The sequence below is a fragment of the Protopterus annectens genome, chromosome 7.part1 (assembly GCF_019279795.1).
Source record: "Protopterus annectens isolate FY-2018-M chromosome 7.part1, PAN1.0, whole genome shotgun sequence".
NCBI lineage: Eukaryota > Metazoa > Chordata > Ceratodontiformes > Protopteridae > Protopterus > Protopterus annectens.
In genome coordinates this window covers 6,143,391-6,163,423 of record NC_056740.1, presented here as the reverse complement: position 1 = coordinate 6,163,423, position 20,033 = coordinate 6,143,391, and the positions used below count along the sequence as shown (strand labels likewise).

General features: G+C 37.0%; 1 protein-coding gene across 3 annotated transcripts in view; it reads left to right on the top strand.

The window, feature by feature from the left end:
- The window catches only part of CELSR3 (cadherin EGF LAG seven-pass G-type receptor 3), a 1,979,827-nt gene that overhangs the window by 1,297,624 nt on the left and 662,170 nt on the right, over positions 1–20,033 (top strand). For all 3 annotated transcript variants that reach the window (XM_044078523.1, XM_044078522.1, XM_044078524.1), the window contains exon 7: positions 4,226–4,389. In XM_044078523.1, the coding sequence (XP_043934458.1) occupies positions 4,226–4,389 (164 nt within the window). The remainder of the gene's footprint in view (positions 1–4,225; positions 4,390–20,033) is intronic.

Sequence of the window (20,033 nt, the reverse complement as noted above, 5' to 3'; positions counted from 1 at the left end):
AGTAAAATGAATATAAACAGAGTTTACAGTACACTTGTGGCAAATAATATTTCAGTGTCGTATGATGCAGTATGAAATCTTCAGAATAGCTACGTATTCTTTGAATAATTGTGCTGTGAAGCGGAAAGCATACTGCATAAGATCTGACTTCACAGCTTGCCGCGTCACTTGTGTGATGATTTTAGAGAGAATGTGTGATCACAGTTCAAGCCTGTGAAACAAAGAAGCATTTAATTATTACTGACAGATTTATATGAAACTAAACGCTGACAGATGTCTTTTTCTGTCAACACTTCATTTATATTCAGGACAAGGCAGAAACTGTACCAGTGTATAGCATGTAATCTATTATTATATATGCTTCTGGGTGAGTGTGCTTCTGAGAGGACATCTCTTACACTCTCTCTCTCTAAATATATCTATATATATATATATATATATATATATATATATATATGTGTGTGTGTGTGTGTGTGTGTGTGTGTGTGTGTGTGTGTGTGTGTGGGTGTGTGTGTGTGTGTGTCTGTGTGTATGTATATATATATATATATATATATATATATATATATATATATATATATATATATATATATATATATATATATATATATAGATGTGTGTGTGTGTGTGTGTGTACATACGAATATATATATATATATATATATATATATATATATATATATATATATGTATATATAGATGTGTGTGTTTGTGTGTGTGTGTGTGTGTTTGTGTGTGTGTACATACAAATATATATATATATATATATATATATATATATATATATGTGTGTGTGTGTGTGTGTGTGTGTGTGTGTGTGTGTGTGTGTGTGTGTGTGTGTGTGTGTGTGTATGTGTGTGTGTGTGTACATACATATATATATATATATATATATATATATATATATATATATATATATATATATATATATATATATATATATATATATAGATATATAGATGTATATATTTATATAGATATATATATAAATATATATATATATATATATATATATATATATATAAAGATAGATATAAGGATAGATATATATGGATAGATATAGATATACGTGTGCGTGCTAATCTCTCTCTCTCTCTCTCTCACTCTTTCTATATATATATATATATATATAGATACACACACACACACACACACACACACACACACACACACACACACAAACATACACGCACACACTCACGCATATATATTACATATATTTATTATATATATTATAGTCTATAAGAGAAAATGATCTTACAGGCTTAGTTTACATCTGCCTTCCATGCAAGAGTGTGAAACAGTGGTGTTTGGGAATTTGCCCTTACTCTGATGTTGTGAATTTAATATGCAGGGGGCTTGGAAGGTGCAGGGGTTTTGCCCCCCTGCAAAAAATATTTTTTTTACTCTTTTTTTCCCCTGTTCAATCTTCTTAGATTGTATCTAAAAAGATCAATGTTTTTCTGATTGCTGTTCTGTTCAGTTCAGTAAATGATGATACATGTGCATGTGTGTGTGTGTGTGTGTGTGTGTGTGTGTGTGTGTGTGTGTATACACACACAAACACACATCTGAAAAATTAATCTCACCACTCTACAAGTTCTTATGTCTGTGAATTATTTATATATTTATTGGTCATAAAAGACAGCCCGTCGTGGCACAGCCCACGTGCCTGTTCAAAAAATATCTTCCTAACTAAGTGAAATGTTTTCTTTTCTTAAATTAATTAATTAATTACTGGAATAAATAAACTGCAGTGACCTTGTGCCACTGCCGTGTCACTTTTTTTTTTTTTTTTGAAAACCACATATTTGAAAACACAGACTTTTAAAATAATGAGAGTTCTTTTCTACTATGCCACAGAGGGAAATTATGGACATTTTATTTGCTGTGGTAGTTTTTGCAGATCCGCTGCCACTCTGATGTGAATTGCCAAATATTTCATGATTGCAAACAGCAAAATATGTTCTGGTTACTTGGCTATTTATAAAATATAATTTAATAAGTGTTTAAAGTCGGTTTCAATTGACTGTTGTGCAAAACATTTTCTATGTGTCTGCAGCTGTTTACCTCAGTGTTCGTGACATACAGTTGGACTGTTTATATTTGCGTCCAGTGCTGCCATGATATGTTTACATAAGCATGTAATGTATAATAGTCTCTTCATTTGTGACTACACTGCTATGTTTTCACAAATTGTCTGTGCCAGAGACTTCATTAAGGCAGCACCGAAGGAATTTAACCAGTGTTTACTAGTGAAAGGAACTTAATGACAAATTAAGAAACAAATGATGGTGCATTTGGTGCAATTCCTTCGTCCAGACACTGGAATCTGAATATTAGAGGTAAGTAATACCAGCTAACTAAATCTATAAGAATGTTAGATCATTTATCAATGGCCACTCTCCTTCCTACATACACCACCACATCATATAAAGATACTTTCTGTCCAGAAGATCAAACTTATCTGGGTATCATTCAGTTATTAAAATAGGATCATTTGACATACGGCCATGACTTTTTAGTAGGCAGTAGAAGTAATTGAATATAGGTATGCTCATGTAAGAATTTAGTTTAGATAGAAGAGATCTGAGAAAGTTAAAGACAGTGAATTAATTCTTGGTTTATTAGTGATATCAAACACAGGGTACCCACATCAGCTCAGAACTAGTTTGTAAGCAGAGCAGGGGATTTCTGCATAAGTGACAATAGCCTTGCCAGACTACTTTGCTAGCAGTAGTACTGTTGAAACTATGTAAACAAGGTATCGGATAAAATGCCATGTGCCAGACTTGGACTGTCTCCATTTTAGTAAGACATTAAAATCATTGTCTTACAGAGGTTAGGAAGGTGAACATTGGACATTGCCAAAATTTCAAAAAGATAACCATTTTTTTTTATTTTAGAAAATATTGTTAAGAATGAGAGGGGAGGCCACTGAGAGGATTGGTTGGAATACAGGGAGTTATGCTAGCAGCTTCACCTTAATGTGTCCCATCTACTGGGTCTAAGTGTCACCATTTCTATCAACAATGTTTTGAGGGAAAAGCATTCAAATTATATGGTAGAGTACTAGCACTGGGGATGCAGTATGACATTTAAGACTTTAATTAATACTTCAACACTTTAATATGCTTTTTATAATGTTTATTCACATTTTACAACCAATTCAAAACATCTGGTTTATTACATCAAAGTTTCTAGTCCTTTGATGAATATGGACATGTTTTAAATTAATAGTTGATGTTCTTTTATTGATTTAACATGTTTTATACGTCTTCAGTTTGATTGGCTGAGTAGTATCACGTATCAGTGAGTGCATATTTAAATTTGTTGTCTTATAAGCAAATTTGTGATCTGATGATGTTTGTTTATGTTGAATGAAAGTACTTTTTTAAACAAGATTTTTTACTTTGAGAGTGCTAAGCAAACTTTTATTAAAGCACACATTCTGCTTTGGAGCTCCACATGGCATACTTTTGTTTTTACTTTCGAGTTTTAGCATCACATTTTATTGTTAAGTTTCATAGATAATCTTCTCAAAATGTATATAAATAACAACTGTGATATACTGAAATCTTTCAGTTCAAGTGGCAAGCAGCAGTTTAGATCAGCTTCATAGAAATGCATATTATAAACATAAGTTAGCAGTGGCTTTGTCTTGCATTTCTCCTACTATAAATTTATTTATCGTGTTTCTTTTCTGTGCATAATACATATGTACTGCCTATTTGTCATTCCCTTGTTGGACCAGGTCATGGTTGTAAGTCATCCAAGACTGGTTTGCTTATTTATTTAATAAAAGCTATATAAATAACTAAAATCTGAAACTCAGTGAGGGATTGAGAAAAGATTTTTGTGTTGAAATCCATGTGTGCTAATTCACTAAAATTGTACACTAGCACAGGTATTTTTAAAAATGCATAGAGCCGTGAAGGAGGGTCTCTAAATGGGCCTCTAAGTAGAAAATAATTAATTAAATGTGTTAAATTTCAGTGTTTCTATCAACCATAAATTCTAAGCTTGTAGAGGTGCAGGACATCATTTTTAATGCTGTTGCTTGTATTACTGGTTGTATTAAATGTTTAAAAATGCTGATTGTATATAAAACTACATCTGTGTAATATCTAGTACTCTTAATGATTATATTTTCATTTGCCTTAATCATGGGATAACTATTTGTTTTTCATGTAATTTCTAAGCACTTTTATTTATCTGTTCATAGGTCTCTGGACCTAACTGGACCATTGCTCCTGGGTGGTGTCCCAAATCTACCTGAACATTTCCCTGTTATAAACAGAGAATTTGTTGGATGCATGCGTGACTTGTACATTGACAACAGACGGATTGACTTGGCAGCGTACATAGCAAACAATGGAACCTTGGCAGGTAACAGATAGTTTTCCTGGATAGCATTTTTTTCTGAGTGTTTTCTCACTTTGTTCTGTCAGTCTCGTCATATTTGTTATACTTCTACTTTTCTGATGCATGACAGTATAGGTAAACAAACTGCAACCTTCACAGTGGAAGAAAATATTAGATTAGAGCCAGTCTTTCCAATCCACATCCCCATCAGGCCAATAGTGCTTGTGGACAGTACATTGCTGTTGGTCCGCTTGTCTTCATTGCCTATGATAATGTAAGCTGTCTATGTAACTGGCTATGCTGGTTGGGGAACGATTACCAGTACATCTCACACAGGCCAGTATTAAACCTGTCTACCTAACTGCTATGGTGGTTGGGGAACGATTACCTATACATCTCACACAGGCCAGTATTAAACCTGTCTATCCAACTGCTATGGTGGTTGGGGAATGATTACCGGTACATCTCACACAGGCCAGTATTAAACCTGTCTACCCAACTGCTATGGTGGTTGGGGAATGATTACCGGTACATCTCACACAGGCCAGTATTAAACCTGTCTACCCAACTGCTATGGTGGTTGGGGAGTGATTACCAGTACATCTCACACAGGCCAGCATTAAACCTTTTTTTTTTATTCTACAGTCCAAAGCCTGTAGAATAGCAAACATTTCTGCCTCATATTCCTTTCAGGTTAGTAGCTGACTTTGCAGATAGGTCATTATCCATGCTACAACATCATGTGACAGTGACTTTCAGCCTTCATAGATGACAGATGTTGAAAGAGTAGTTACATTTTCAGTGAATGCAGTACAGGATGGCAGACTGCTTTTGCATATCAGCTGCCTTCATGGTTGATGGCTGTGAAATTATGGAAACTGTATGAATGATTATCATTCTGGAAGGTGATTGGCTGCCTCTACTGTTACACTATGACATGATACATGATACTGATTGCAACAGTATCACTCAAGCAGTTGACATAATTATTCATACCAGTAAAAGCTGAGCCACCACTTTTATGTTCTACTTCATTTCTAAGTTGCTACTTTCACAGATGACACAAGTTGTACTACTGGTTTCACAGTGAACAGCAGTACCAGGTGAACAGCTGCCATAACACCTTATAAGTAAGATACGAGGAGCTTTCTTGAAAACTGGAAACAGCATCACATGTAGCTGCATTCTTCCTGAGCTCATTGCCGTGTAACTACCTTCTTCTCCGGTGTGTCCATGAACTGGTTTGTCATTTGACCTCCATCATATGTTCCTATCACCGTTTGTGTCCCCTTAATTTGTCATATGGCTTTTTCTGATGACTGTTTAATACACAACTATTTTCGAACGCATCCGTGACATTCATAATACATTTTTCCACAAATTCACCAGTGTTTAGTATAAAAATACATTTCACCTTATTGTTAAATTTTATTAGTCTAGCTTTGCACTGTATATATATATATATATATATATATATATATATATAAATATATATATATATATATATATATATATATATATATTTATTTATACACTGAGGTTAACAGAATCTGATGACAGGTGTGATGAATTAACTTCTGCATTTTTTTCCTGCCTGTAGAGTTGTCAGACTGTTATCAAAGTATAACTCATTCGTTGTGTCTTTCTAGAAGTAGATTCTGATTTTTGCCATAAGGATCTCTGCCACAGTACATTCTTAACATGAAAAGAATAAACTGCTGGTGAATGTCAGTCTTCTGGTGAGACATGGGAGACAGTCATACGTTCACAGGGGTATAGGGCAACTCATGTGAGTAATCTGCATGAAACCTGTCTGGGAAGGAGAATGTAGCCTGCACTACTGTCAGTTCAGTTTTCTTTACTGCTGAACTGAATCGTCACCCTTTGTACTTTAGGATGGTGGTCTTCCAAGCAGACTAAAGATACAGTGTTTGGCTTTTTTGTTCCAGTTATTGTGAGTAAGGTTTGTGTCCTTTATAATCTAATATTAAAATTTTAATTTTAATTTTAAAGGCGAGATAAACTGTGAATAACCCCCTATGTCACCTGCTGGACTGCCAATTGGCTCACAGATGGGACACAGGAAATCAAAATAGGGGAAGTGACCTCCAGAAATAGACCATTTGTCAGTGAAGTCCTAAGGGGTTCTGTGTCTGGACCGCTCCTGTTTAGCATCTACTTTTCTGAAGTAAAATCCAATACCAAAAGCCTGGCTGACTAAGCTTTCAGATGACTGCAAGCTAGGAGCAGTCTTTGACTCCCCAAATGACATCGTCATCCTGCAGGAAGGTTTGCACCAAATAAATAACTGGTGCCAAAATCATTATTGTTTCCTTTAGGAATTCAACTATCCCAGGGAACTGCCACATTAAGAATATGTTCCTAAGAGTTTACCCCACTGTTTAAGATTTGGGAACTTATGTGGACAATGACCTAACTTTTAACCAATATGTCTCGCTTGTTGCAAGAAAGTCCTTCTATATAGGTTCATAGGTAGGTACTAGGCTATCAGCTCTAGGGCCTATATAAGCCTAGCCAAAATGGTTCCCTGGCTTTCACCACCCAAGAAAATGTATTTATTAATAAATATTTATTTATTTATTTTATTCATTTATTGTCATTTGTTAACCGGGTAGGTCCAGCTGAGCCAGGGGTCCGTTTGTAGTGGAGACGCAAGGAGAAAAGCTCCAAAATATAAGTTACAATTTTAAAAAATGTTTTTCTTTTTTTTTTTTTTTTTTTTTACAAATTATAAAAAGTATGCTTTTATATTACAATGACAGTGGATTATGTTCTAAAAAGTTTACATCAGGAAAAAAGAGACAATTTTATTTAAACAGTTGTGTTCAAGTTTCGTAAGATAATGCAGCAGACAGGTGATCCACTGTGGCAACCCCTAACCGGGAAAAAGCCGAAAGAAAAAGAAGATACGTATATTCTTCTGCAACAATTAATACAAGTAGCAGCCATAGACTCAAATAAGTAAAAAGCATGTACATGAACAAGATGTAGATATACAGTAGGCAAACGAAATAGAAAATATGAAGGTGTGTTTGGGGTAAGGATGTAGAAAGCAATACTATTCCAGGTTGGAGACTGACAAGGACGGCACCAGGTCTTTTGTAGGTAATGTTTAAGCTCAAGTTTGAATTGTGTTTCCTGGGGAGTACGGCTTATGTTGAGGGGAAGGACATTCCAAGTATGAATGACAGATAATTTATATAGGGACTTTCCTATATTCTTTGTAGGTTTGTAGATATCTAGGAGATGTTTGTCAGATGTACAAAGCTGACACTGTGGGTTATAGACTGATATAATGTTAAAGATGGAGGGACAGGAAGTGGGGTTATAGAGAATAGAGTGAGTGATATGTAATTGAGGAAGAAGTAGTTATTTCTGGAATTCAGGCAATTGTAAGGATTTAAGGGCGAGACAGTGGCGGGTTTTATAGGGTATATTGAAAGTGAATTTAGCTATTTTGTTGTAAGTTTGTTCTAATTTGGAGAGAAGAGATGACTGAAGGTTAGTAAGGACTGGAGCTGCATACAGAAGACAGGGTAAGAGAAGAGGCATGGCTAGGGTGGGTTTGGTGGAGGGTGAGAGTAGTTTGTGATTACCGTACAGAAGATCAAGGTTTTGGTGTATTTTCTTTATACAGTGATTGATATGTATGTCAAATTTAAGTTCATTGTCGATAGTAATGCCAAGTAATTTAGTATAGGGTTCGGGGATAATGGTGTTCAGTGCTGGTGTGTTGTTAAGTGAGGTAAGGGAGAAGGAGGTTTTATGGTGAGCCAGTGTTTTGGGAAGCAAAAGTAGCAGTTTTGTTTTTTTTTGGATTTAGTATTAGTTGATTATCGGTGACCCAGGTTTCAATGGAGGTGAGGGTGTTTTCGATATGAGCAAGGAGTTCAGGGTCACTGTGGTTTGTGGTAATCAGGGTTGACTCATTGGCATATTGCAAGAGAGTGGAGAGTTTAGTGGACCCAAAATAGAGCCATGGAAAACGCTGGTGTTGACGGGTAGGAATGAGGAGGTGACAGATAGCCAGTGAATAAATTGTTGTCTGTCAGATAAGTAACTTGAGAACCAGTTTATAGAGTGGGGTAGAGAGGTGGAGATCAGAAAGTTTGGATAACATTTTGGGATGTGAGACTGTATCAAAAGCTTTGGACATTCATGGTAATGATTTTTAACAGTCTGTGACATCTGAACAAACAATTTTTTACACATAATATGGGCTACCTCACCCATTTACCAGTAGTCCCTGTGGAGAGAATATCTGTCATCATAATATTGCACAACTTAGTAACAAAGGGTTTGTGTCTAGTTCTGGGGGTGTCATTGCCCCCCTTTACTCAGCCCTCATTAGTCCAGTCATTAAATATAATGCCCTCTTTGGCATGTATCTGTCCAGAAACATGCAACAACTGGAACATCCACAGAGATACCTTACTAAAAGGATACAAGGCCTAAACAATATGTCCTATATGGAACGACTCAAAATATGGTCACTCTACCTGGTATCCTACAGACTCCCAAGAGGTGACTTGTGTCTGGCAAACAAGGTATCCTCTGACCGAATACAGTGACATTAGAAATGGTCGGTTCAGGGATCTAAACCCCTTCTGCAACATCAACAGAATGGTTTGGAGGAACAGGCATGTCTTGCAGAGGATACTGGTGCTCTGGAATAGACTCCCCATCCACATAAAACAAAGTTTGTCCCTGCCATATTCAAGTGCAACTTGGATTTTTGGATGTGAAACAGAAAATTTATCCCAGGACTGCCCCCTGCACTACTAATGAACAGAAGCAACTCCTAAATGCTTTATCCGTGTATGGGTTCCTCAAATTATCTATGGTATGATCACAGTTATTCTTGTTAGGGGCAATATATAGTTAATGACCATGGGATGGGTAAGGCTAACCTCTAATGAAATGGAATGGGTTAATATGAGCACAAAAAGGGAAGCTGGCTAGTCTTAAAATGGCACACAAGGGCAGCTAGACTAGTACTTACCTATAATTTCATTTTGGGAGATTCATTTTTTTGTGACTAATAATATCCCTGCCCAGAAACAAAATACACCACCTGGGGTTCTTTTGCCAGATTCTTCCTAAGGACTATGATTTATGATGCCTTTTTTCTTTGGAGAGGGGCATGGTTTTGTGAGGTCTAAGCAGTTTAAGACATGTTTAATAAGAAAACTTTTCTTAAAGAGATAGTAGTCCTGAGGGCTTCCATAGAATTCCATAAAGAAGTAGCCTTAGCTTACATGATTTCTTATTCTTCCTTAGTGGGGGAAACCCCTACAAGGGCTGTGTTCTCACCATGCAATGATGGGAAAACTGTGGAGTTTCTCAGTTACCTAAACAGACATAAGAAGATGGGCAGCCATATAAATTTTGTTGTTGGAGAACAGGAGGGCAAAAGGCCAGGGGCAAAGATACTCAGACTGCAGTCCCTACCAGGTCTTCTGTACTTTTATCCACAGAGGCTTTGATTTGTTGACCCCCAAATCAAATATATTTCCAGTTCAGTGGAAATATTCCCATTTACCTCCACTATGTAAAAGGCTTGAACTGTGGGGAGGAAGGCCAGCTAGATATTTTTGATTGAGTCTTCTGATTCAAGTTTCATTTCAGGAGATAATTCTTCATGAAACATGTATGCTGGTTCCAATTGTCCACAGAGTATAGTGTTCTAGGTTAGGAAACCCTGCTGGAAATGACTGTCTATAATAAAAGCATGAGCCAATACTGTGAGTCCCACTACTGAGGAAAAATAAAGTGGTGTTAGTGCCACATCTAAAACAGTGAACCCTGAAAGTATTTTTGTGAGGGAGGGGACGCTGTGGCTGTAGACTATCTGCACAGTCACTGTACCTCAGACTAGGGGAAATATTCCAACAGACCACAACTTGACACTTAGCATAGATTTCCCTCACATTCAGGAATACTTTCTTACTGTTTTTGGAATTACAACAGGTACAGTATAGAAACATGTTCTTTTCATGGCATGAGTCATATCAGTCATCACTGACATGCAGATGATTTCTGCTAATGTGACTGACGGTGGGTGTTGAAGCAAGGAAGGCTGAAGATCGACTTGCCATTCCTGTTTGTGACAGAGCACAGGTTCAATGGATATCTCAGTCCTGGATGTGAGAGATGCCAGATATAAAGATACTAAAGGCCACCCCCACCAGCTTTAGGTATTGACCATACCTTTTAAACTCTCCAGATTTTTGCAGAATGTCCAGGTTTCTGCCTCATATTTTTGGTCTGTTCCTCATTAAATTTTCAGTTTTCTGGCAAATCAGTGAAGATTGAATTTATTAAATAATGAACAACGTTTGAGTTTCAGACTTCATATCTTTCAGGAAATACATGATAGAGGTTGAGCGGTGTGGTATGGACAGTTCACAGAAGAGTATTTTAGCATCCTGCAGTGTGCACTCATGCTACTTTCATTATTCAAGGGTCTTCTATATCAAAACTTTAAGGGATGGAAATAGGAATTGGACTATGATAAAGAGGAACTGATTTACTTGGATCAGATTTATTTACCCTTAAGATTTAACACAAATTATGAGCACACGTTTTGATCAAGATTTCCCCTAAGGTTGTCTTCTGCGATGAAACACTCCCTCATGAGGGAGTACTTTAATAGACAAGTTAAGGAGTTGTTGCTCACCTAAATTGTATTACAAAGACTAAACAACATAAATTGTCTAGCATGCCTCCTATTACAGAGATCTTTGAAGATTCTTTAAAAATAGTTTGCTTGAGACAGCTCATAATCCTCATTGCCCAAAAGGATAAATAGCATACCTCTCAACTGTCCAGATTTTTGCAGAATGTCCAGATTTTCCCCCATAGTTTTAGTCTGTTCATAAAATTTGTGTTTTCTTGTCTGCAAATCACAGAGGATTGAAGTTACTAAAGAATAAACATCTGAGTTTCAGACTTCATATACTTCAGAAAATGCATGTTAATATAAATCCTGTTATTCTAGCTACTTTTTTAAGTTTATAAGACCAATATTTAAAATCAGTCCCTATTTTTGGGCCTTTGTCCCACTATTATTGTAGGTTTTGTCCAGATTTCTTGAGCTATGGAGTTGAGAGGTATGTTAAATAGGTTTCATAAAGTCCAAGTTCAGTTTATATAACTTACCTATGAGCAGAGAAAACAGTCTGAGTTTCAAATCATCATGGCTAGCCTGCAGAAAGTATGCCCTCCCCCCACATGCCCCCTGTGTTCTGGTGAAAGTACTTTGTATTAGATATATGATAAGTGCAGCTTGGGAATATTATTAATTCTCACAGGTGATGTAGCCCTCAAGGCAACCCTTCAACCACCCTTTTTCAGTGGATAGCTTCCTCTAAATCTGTAATGTCTCTGGGTATACATTAGAAGGTAACTTGCCCATTAACATGTCTCTGGTTGCCCCACAGAAAATGTCAGCAGTTTTCTACTTTTTGCTCTACTCTGGACATCCAGGCCATTAGTTGAGTGCGGGTCAACTGAGATGTAGTTAGGATTCTATCTTTTAATTCCATGGAACTAACAGACTGCTTTTTTTTCTAAATTTGTCTGTCTTACCTGCACTGTTCATATTTTCTGTAATTTTTTTACCCCCGTGTCTGCCACCCATCAAATCTCTCCTTATTGAACTCATGGTGGGGGTCCACCCAAAATCATAGGGAGAAGAGACACCCAGAGGGTCTGTCATTCATGAAGCCATGAGGATTACTTGCCCTCATTAACATCCATACCTCTCAACTGTACAGATTTTCGCAGAATGTCTAGATTTTTACTTCATATTTTTGGTCCATTTTTCATAAAATTTTAATTTTCTGGCAAATTTGTGGCAAATCGTTAAAGACTGAACTTAAAATATAATGCAGGATAATTGAATTTCAGACTTCATACCTTTCAGAAAATTCATGTTAATGGAAAACCTGCAATTCTATCAAATGTCTAAGTTTGTAAGAGTAATGTTAAAAAATTGTCCCTATTTTTGGTCCTTTGTCACACTTTTATGTAAGGCTTTGTCCAGATTTCTTACTTTAAGAGGTTGAGAAGTGTGTCAGCATCCCAGATATGAGGGTGTTTCTAATGGTCCTAACTCCACGTTGTAGGCAGGGGGACATGCAATCTGCATCATCACTGTCACCCACAATGCCTTTCCTATATCTGTGCATGTTCCTGGACCTATAATAAAGCTCACCACCAAGCAGTAACTTGGTCAGCCACATTTTCCTCTAGGCCTCAGTTTGTATCACTTTCCCTTCTCTAAGTGATCCCACCGTTCTGCAGCTTGACCTTCACTACCCTTGCCCTCTTAACAGGAACCGTTATTCTCCCTTGCTGGCTGCATCAGGACAGTCAAGTCTGCTAACTGAACTCAGGTAAACTAGGCCATCAAGTCAGACTCAAAAGAACAAAAAAAAAAAATACAGATAGCAGATACTTCAACCTGGAAACTAAAAAAAAAAAAAAAAAAAAAAAAAATCTTAGTAACTGGTGATTCAACTGTGCACAAAACAGACACATATCACACTAGACTTTGTAAGAGTTTGTGACAGTGCTCAAATCTGAGGCCCTCTTGCAATGTGTAGATCTAGATAGACATTTTTTCTCACTTTCTTTACTATTAATTCAGTTTATAATTGAGTAGATTGAAATCCCTCTTGCTAATATTATAAATGCTACAACTGGGTGAAAGTCTCTTGTAAATATTGTAAATATACAATTTCACTTGCCATAAATAACATACACTTTTTCAAATGTAAATCCTACTGTTACTTTCAAAATTATGTTACTTATATTATAGGTATATATATATATATATATATATATATATATATATATATATATATATATATATATATATACACACACACACACACACACACACACACACACACACACACTAGGCAAATGATAACCAGGGCCTTTATAAGCCTAGCCACACAAACCAACTCAACTGTGTCCCCATATAACATGGTCATCTATTTGGAGGGGTATGTTAGGAGGATACTAAAAGTTTAGTTGGTGGGGAATGTTAGGGGATATTTACAGTCATTCTCTGTCTTTCAAAGACATGGGGGCCAGACAAGAGATGAATTTTCAATTTCCAATCCAGTGGTCAAGGTTACATTTGAATAGGGTCAGAGATGGACACTGCTTCACATGGATGGAGAGCCTCTTCCAGACTGTGTGGATCCTTTGAGACACATATCTGTCTTGTCTGCATGTTCTTTTTATGTCACAAGCAAACTTTAAATCCTTGGATCTATTTTTTCTGGTGCTATTTATTTTGCAGATGTGCAAAAGGTCCATTAGGGCTGGATCTGAGGATACCCTATGTGCCAGGCATAGATCACCTCTCAGTAACATGTGGGAGACTGGGTATATATATAGACAGGGCTTTAAGGCTATCTGTATAGGACAATATGTCAATACCCTAGTGATGAACCTCTGTGAGCATTCCAACTGTTGCATATGTCTGGTCAGGCACATGCCGAAGGGAAGGGGGCACTGCATTTAATGATGGGTCTCATAAGGGATGAGTAAAGGGGTCATATAATTTTCTTGGACCTTGATGCTATACCCTTACTTATACATTGGATGACATAGAATGATTTTTCTTACTACCTTAGCTACGTGTTGGTCAAAGGCCAGATTACTTTCTACATACTGTATGTTCCGAGATCCCTAACTAATGGGTCAGCTCTTAGAAGTGTCTTATCAATGGAGTAACTAATCTGGGTGGACTTTTTCCCCCAAAGGCAGTATAATGCACTTTTTTTGCACTGAGTTTTAATCCATGGCTTTAGGATCAGGCATTTTACTGTGTTAGACCCTCTTGCAGGATGTTAGTGCCATGGGGAAATATGTGATAGCTACCAATTTGGGGGGGGGGGGATATGTGATAGCTCCCAACTTCCAGTCATATATAAACCTAGTGAGCCAGAGGCCCTTGACATTTACATTAGCCTTGATCCCAAGAAATAGATGCCAAACAAGAGCGGGCCCAACTCTGAGTCCTGAGTTGCTCCACTGGTGACCGCTCTGTTGGTGGAGGTGTTCTCAACAATCTTGACTTCTTAAGTCCTATATTTGAGTCAGCTGACAATCCGGTGAGTTATGTAGGGATTTATGCCTAGTTCAGTGAGTTTGTCAAGAATACCTGAATGGGTTATTGTACTGAATGCCTTAGCCAGGTCTAGTTAGTCAGTATGCACCATTTCTCCTTCATGCATTGCCTTGGTGACCCTCTCAAAGACGTCTACCAAGTTAAGTAGCCATGGCCTTCCTTTGACAAAACCAAACTGGAATGGGCCCAGTGTCTATAGGTTTCCAATATCTTTGTTGATCATTTCCATGATACGGGGGGGAGTGGGAGTGACATTAGAGGTAAATTTGTCAACCAGCAGATTCTCTATGTCACTTTGTTCCATGGTACCATTCAGCACACTACTGCATCCTAACTTTACTGTTTTAGACATAGCTATAGAAGGCATTAGCCTTTTAGATAGAACTTTAGAGAGGCTCTTTTGACCTCATAATTGACCCTGTTGCATTTAATTAGCCCTCTTTGTTTCCTGCTTAGCTTAATTAGTGAGCTCTTGCCGTTATGAGAGTTGATCTTTCTAATTTTGGCCATGATTTTTTTTTTCCTTTTGCTATACATCCTGTTATGGTTAGGATTCCACCAGTGTGGATTGTTTTTGGGGTTTCTTTTGGGCTTACTTCTGGTTGGCACAGCTGTCTCCATGCAGCCATGTGGGTTCCTATCAAAGGAACAAATCACCAAAATACTGAATGTTAAAACAAGGAGACCAGAATGATGGCCATTAAAAGTAATGAATCCTCATATCAGTGAAACTCAGAACATCAAACAAGGCAGCCAAGGTATTATACTAGATCTTGGTACAGCTGTCTTTGGGGATTTGCCCATTCCTAGCTGCAGTGCAGTCTCGCAATTGGGATATATAATCAGCAGGTGGTATGGGGAGTGTAGCAGGCCTTGCTGTCCTATGAAAGATTCTGTTGTTGGTGTAGTGCAGTGTTAGCCTGATGTGTGCCTCTTCAGTCTTCTGACTTTTGCTAATGTGAGCCTTCATTAATTTGAATGTTCTGCATTCTGGTCTCATTGTTTTGATGTTCAATTTGGCAATTTATACTTTTGATAGAGATACAGCCATTTACATGGTTGTACAGGGTTTCTGTGAACAATTCTGCATAGTTTGCTGTAAAGTTTGGGTTTGGAGGAGCTTTGAATTTTGGCAAACTGTCATTTGATAGGATGTGGTATGCTTTAGAATAGTTCCTGATTGCTATGGGTTTTTCTGGGTTTTCCATGTTGATTTTTACTTCTGAGGAAACAGCTTTGTGATCTGACTTCACCAGTGAGGATATGGCATGGGGGGGGGGGGGGGCAGTACTAGGTTCAGTATGGGGGGGGCAGTACTAGGTTCAGTATGTTTGAACTTCTGATTGAAGTGTGAACTGTCTGGTCAAGGGTATTTGTGTTAAAGTCCAGGAAATGTTGTGCCTGCAAGTTGGAGACAGTGTATGTTTCCCAGTTCATAGAGAGGTTGTTGAAGTCTCCCATGAATAGGGTATTTGGCTGAATGGTGACTGCCTCCAGCTTGAGATTTTTGTGTCATAAATGGTGACTTTAGATTGCAAGGATGTGGTGACATACAGCTTGCTAGGATACAGTAACCTATAGCTTGCTAGGATATGGTGACCTATAGCTTGCTAGAATATGGAAGAGGACTTTACCTGTGTCTCTGAATACTTCTGCTGTCTACATACAGTAAGAGGATGTTAAGTCTACTCATGTTTATCTCAAATGTATGTTGTGATTTCATTTCTACTTTCTGCTGTCCAGAGACTGGATCATGGCTGAAAAGGGTCACTTGACCAGCTCACCTATCCAGTTATCAAATTGCAATAAATAAATAGACTTAATATGTATGTGTAGTTACAGAGACATGGTTTCTAAGCAATTAAGCACTTCTCATATTCCTGGGTTTTATTCATATCATAAGACCTGGCAATAACAGGGGCATGTCAGTATTTAGCAGCACTAGTAAGTTTGTGATGGTGAGTAAGGACAATGAGATGTGTCACTGTAGGGGTAGTTACAATTGAAATTCTACAGATGTTATTTATTTGGCTACCTGTTTAGACAAGACAGAGGAAAAGCTGAGGGAAAAATATATCAGTATTCATATTCCATCAAGAGAAACTACTTTTAATGCTTTAGCCAAACATAGTAAGGTTTGTGGCAACTTTATTTTTTTGGCGTTGGAAAATGTACATAGGTCTATAAATGGAGATAAATGGAAAAATCATTTATTTGTGAGGGAATTATATTGACAATTGTTGTTTAAATGCAGATAGACTGCCTGAGCTTAATGAAAATTTGTCTATTGTTAACATATTCAAATTAAAGAGAAATCATTTAAGATAATGTGTTATTGGGTCGTTCCAACTGTCATGTTATTGATGTTTAGTATTTAAATGTTGTGATCTAACAATTACTTCAGTACTGATGAAGTCTTTGATACATGAAAGATAAAAGTACTAAACTGTCTGCATGATGTTTTATTAAATATTTTTGACGTGTACATTGTGTTTTTTAATTCATTGGACTTTGAGGAGATGCTACAAAGGATAAGCCATCCAAAGCAGAAGGGTTTTCTAACCACTACAGAGGCATAATAGTCAAAGGAGAGTCTATTAGCAACATATGTACTAAAGTCACTGATGGCACTGTCAGATTTAAGTGGAATGTTATCTAAAATCATAAGCAAAAGTGGTTCTACACTTAGCAAAGGAAAATATGCTGCATTTTCTATGGTTGAGGGAAAGCCCTTGACTGGTGCAGGGAACATTTGTTTGGTCCAGACCATGCTGGAGAATTTTAGTATCAGAACTGGATTTAATAACTCTCTCAGAATTGTAATCATCAGCAAACCTGGTTAGCCATAAACTCTTGATATTGGCGTTTTGTCACAGAAGTACATATCAAAGAGGAGGGGAGCCCTTAACAGAACCTTGTATGGCACTATTAGTGACATTTTTTTCTATCTAGAGTAAATGCCTCCCATGCCTTAATGGTATTGGTTCTGTCAGATAGATAATAACCAATCTAGTGAACTAAGTGAGGGGTAATGTTGAACTAGTAGAGCTTGTCAGTAATCCCAGCATGGGGGAATGGTGTCAAAGACCTTGACAAAGCTTAGATAAGCAGTATGCACTGTATATCCCTTATGCAAGGCTTCATTGACCCCTTCAAAGAAGTCATCTAGGCTGAGCAAGCAGAATCTGCCTTTTAGAAAGCCAAACTGCTGTGTGTCTAGAGGTAGAAGGTGACCTGTATAATTGTCTGTTAGTTCAACTATAATGCATCCCAAAGCCTTGAAAATAATACTAATGAGACTGGTAGTTCTGTAATTCCTATGGTCAGATAATACTAATGAGACTGGTAGTTCTGTAATTCCTATGGTCAGATAATATTAATGAGACTGGTAGTTCTGTAATTCCTATGGTCAGATAATACTAATGAGACTGGTAGTTCTGTACTCCCTATGGTCAGATAATACTAATGAGACTGGTAGTTCTGTAATTCCTATGGTCAGATAATATTAATGAGACTGGTAGTTCTATAATTCCTATGGTCAGATAATACTAATGAGACTGGTAGTTCTGTACTCCCTATGGTCAGATAATACTAATGAGACTGGTAGTTCTGTAATTCCTATGGTCAGATAATACTAATGAGACTGGTAGTTCTGTAATTCCTATGGTCAGATAATATTAATGAGACTGGTAGTTCTGTAACTCCTATGGTCAGATAATACTAACGAGTCTGGTAGTTCTGTAATTCCTATGGTCAGATAATATTAATGAGACTGGTAGTTCTGTAATTCCTATGGTCAGATAATACTAATGAGACTGGTAGTTCTGTACTCCCTATGGTCAGATAATACTAATGAGACTGGTAGTTCTGTAATTCCTATGGTCAGATAATATTAATGAGACTGGTAGTTCTATAATTCCTATGGTCAGATAATACTAATGAGACTGTTAGTTCTGTACTCCCTATGGTCAGATAATACTAATGAGACTGGTAGTTCTGTAATTCCTATGGTCAGATAATACTAATTAGACTGGTAGTTCTGTAATTCCTATGGTCAGATAATATTAATGAGACTGCTAGTTCTGTAATTCCTATGGTCAGATAATACTAACGAGTCTGGTAGTTCTGTAATTCCTATGGTCAGATAATATTAATGAGACTGGTAGTTCTGTAATTCCTATGGTCAGATAATACTAATGAGACTGGTAGTTCTGTAATTCCTATGGTCAGATAATACTAATGAGACTGGTAGTTCTGTAATTCCTATGGTCAGATAATGTTAATGAGACTGGTAGTTCTATAATTCCTATGGTCAGATAATACTAATGAGACTGGTAGTTCTGTACTCCCTATGGTCAGATAATACTAATGAGACTGGTAGTTCTGTAATTCCTATGGTCAGATAATACTAATGAGACTGGTAGTTCTGTAATTCCTATGGTCAGATAATATTAATGAGACTGGTAGTTCTGTACTCCCTATGGTCAGATAATACTAATGAGACTGGTAGTTCTGTACTCCCTATGGTCAGATAATACTAATGAGACTGGTAGTTCTGTAATTCCCATGGTCAGATAATATTAATGAGACTGGTAGTTCTGTAATTCCTATGGTCAGATAATACTAACGAGACTGGTAGTTCTGTAATTCCTATGGTCAGATAATATTAATGAGACTGGTAGTTCTATAATTCCTATGGTCAGATAATACTAATGAGACTGGTAGTTCTGTACTCCCTATGGTCAGATAATACTAAAGAGACTGGTAGTTCTGTAATTCCTATGGTCAGATAATATTAATGATACTGGTAGTTCTGTAATTCCTATGATCAGATAATATTAATGAGACTGGTAGTTCTGTAATTCCTATGGTCAGATAATATTAATGAGACTGGTAGTTCTGTAATTCCTATGGTCAGATAATATTAATGAGACTGGCAGTTCTGTACTCCCTATGGTCAGATAATACTAACGAGTCTGGTAGTTCTGTAATTCCTATGGTCAGATAATATTAATGAGACTGGCAGTTCTGTACTCCCTATGGTCAGATAATACTAAAGAGACTGGTAGTTCTGTAATTCCTATGGTCAGATAATATTAATGAGACTGGTAGTTCTGTAATACCTATGGTCAGATAATACTAAAGAGACTGGTAGTTCTGTAATTCCTATGGTCAGATAATATTAATGAGACTGGTAGTTCTGTAATTCCTATGGTCAGATAATATTAATGAGACTGGTAGTAATGTAATTCCTATGGTCAGATAATATTAATGAGACTGGTAGTTCTGTAATTCCTATGGTCAGATAATACTAATGAGACTGGTAGTTCTGTAATTCCTACGGTCAGATAATATTAATGAGACTGGCAGTTCTGTACTCCCTATGGTCAGATAATACTAATGAGACTGGTAGTTCTGTAATTTCTATGGTCAGATAATATTAATGAGACTGGTAGTTCTGTAATTCCTATGCTCCGTAGAGGGGAATCCTTTATGC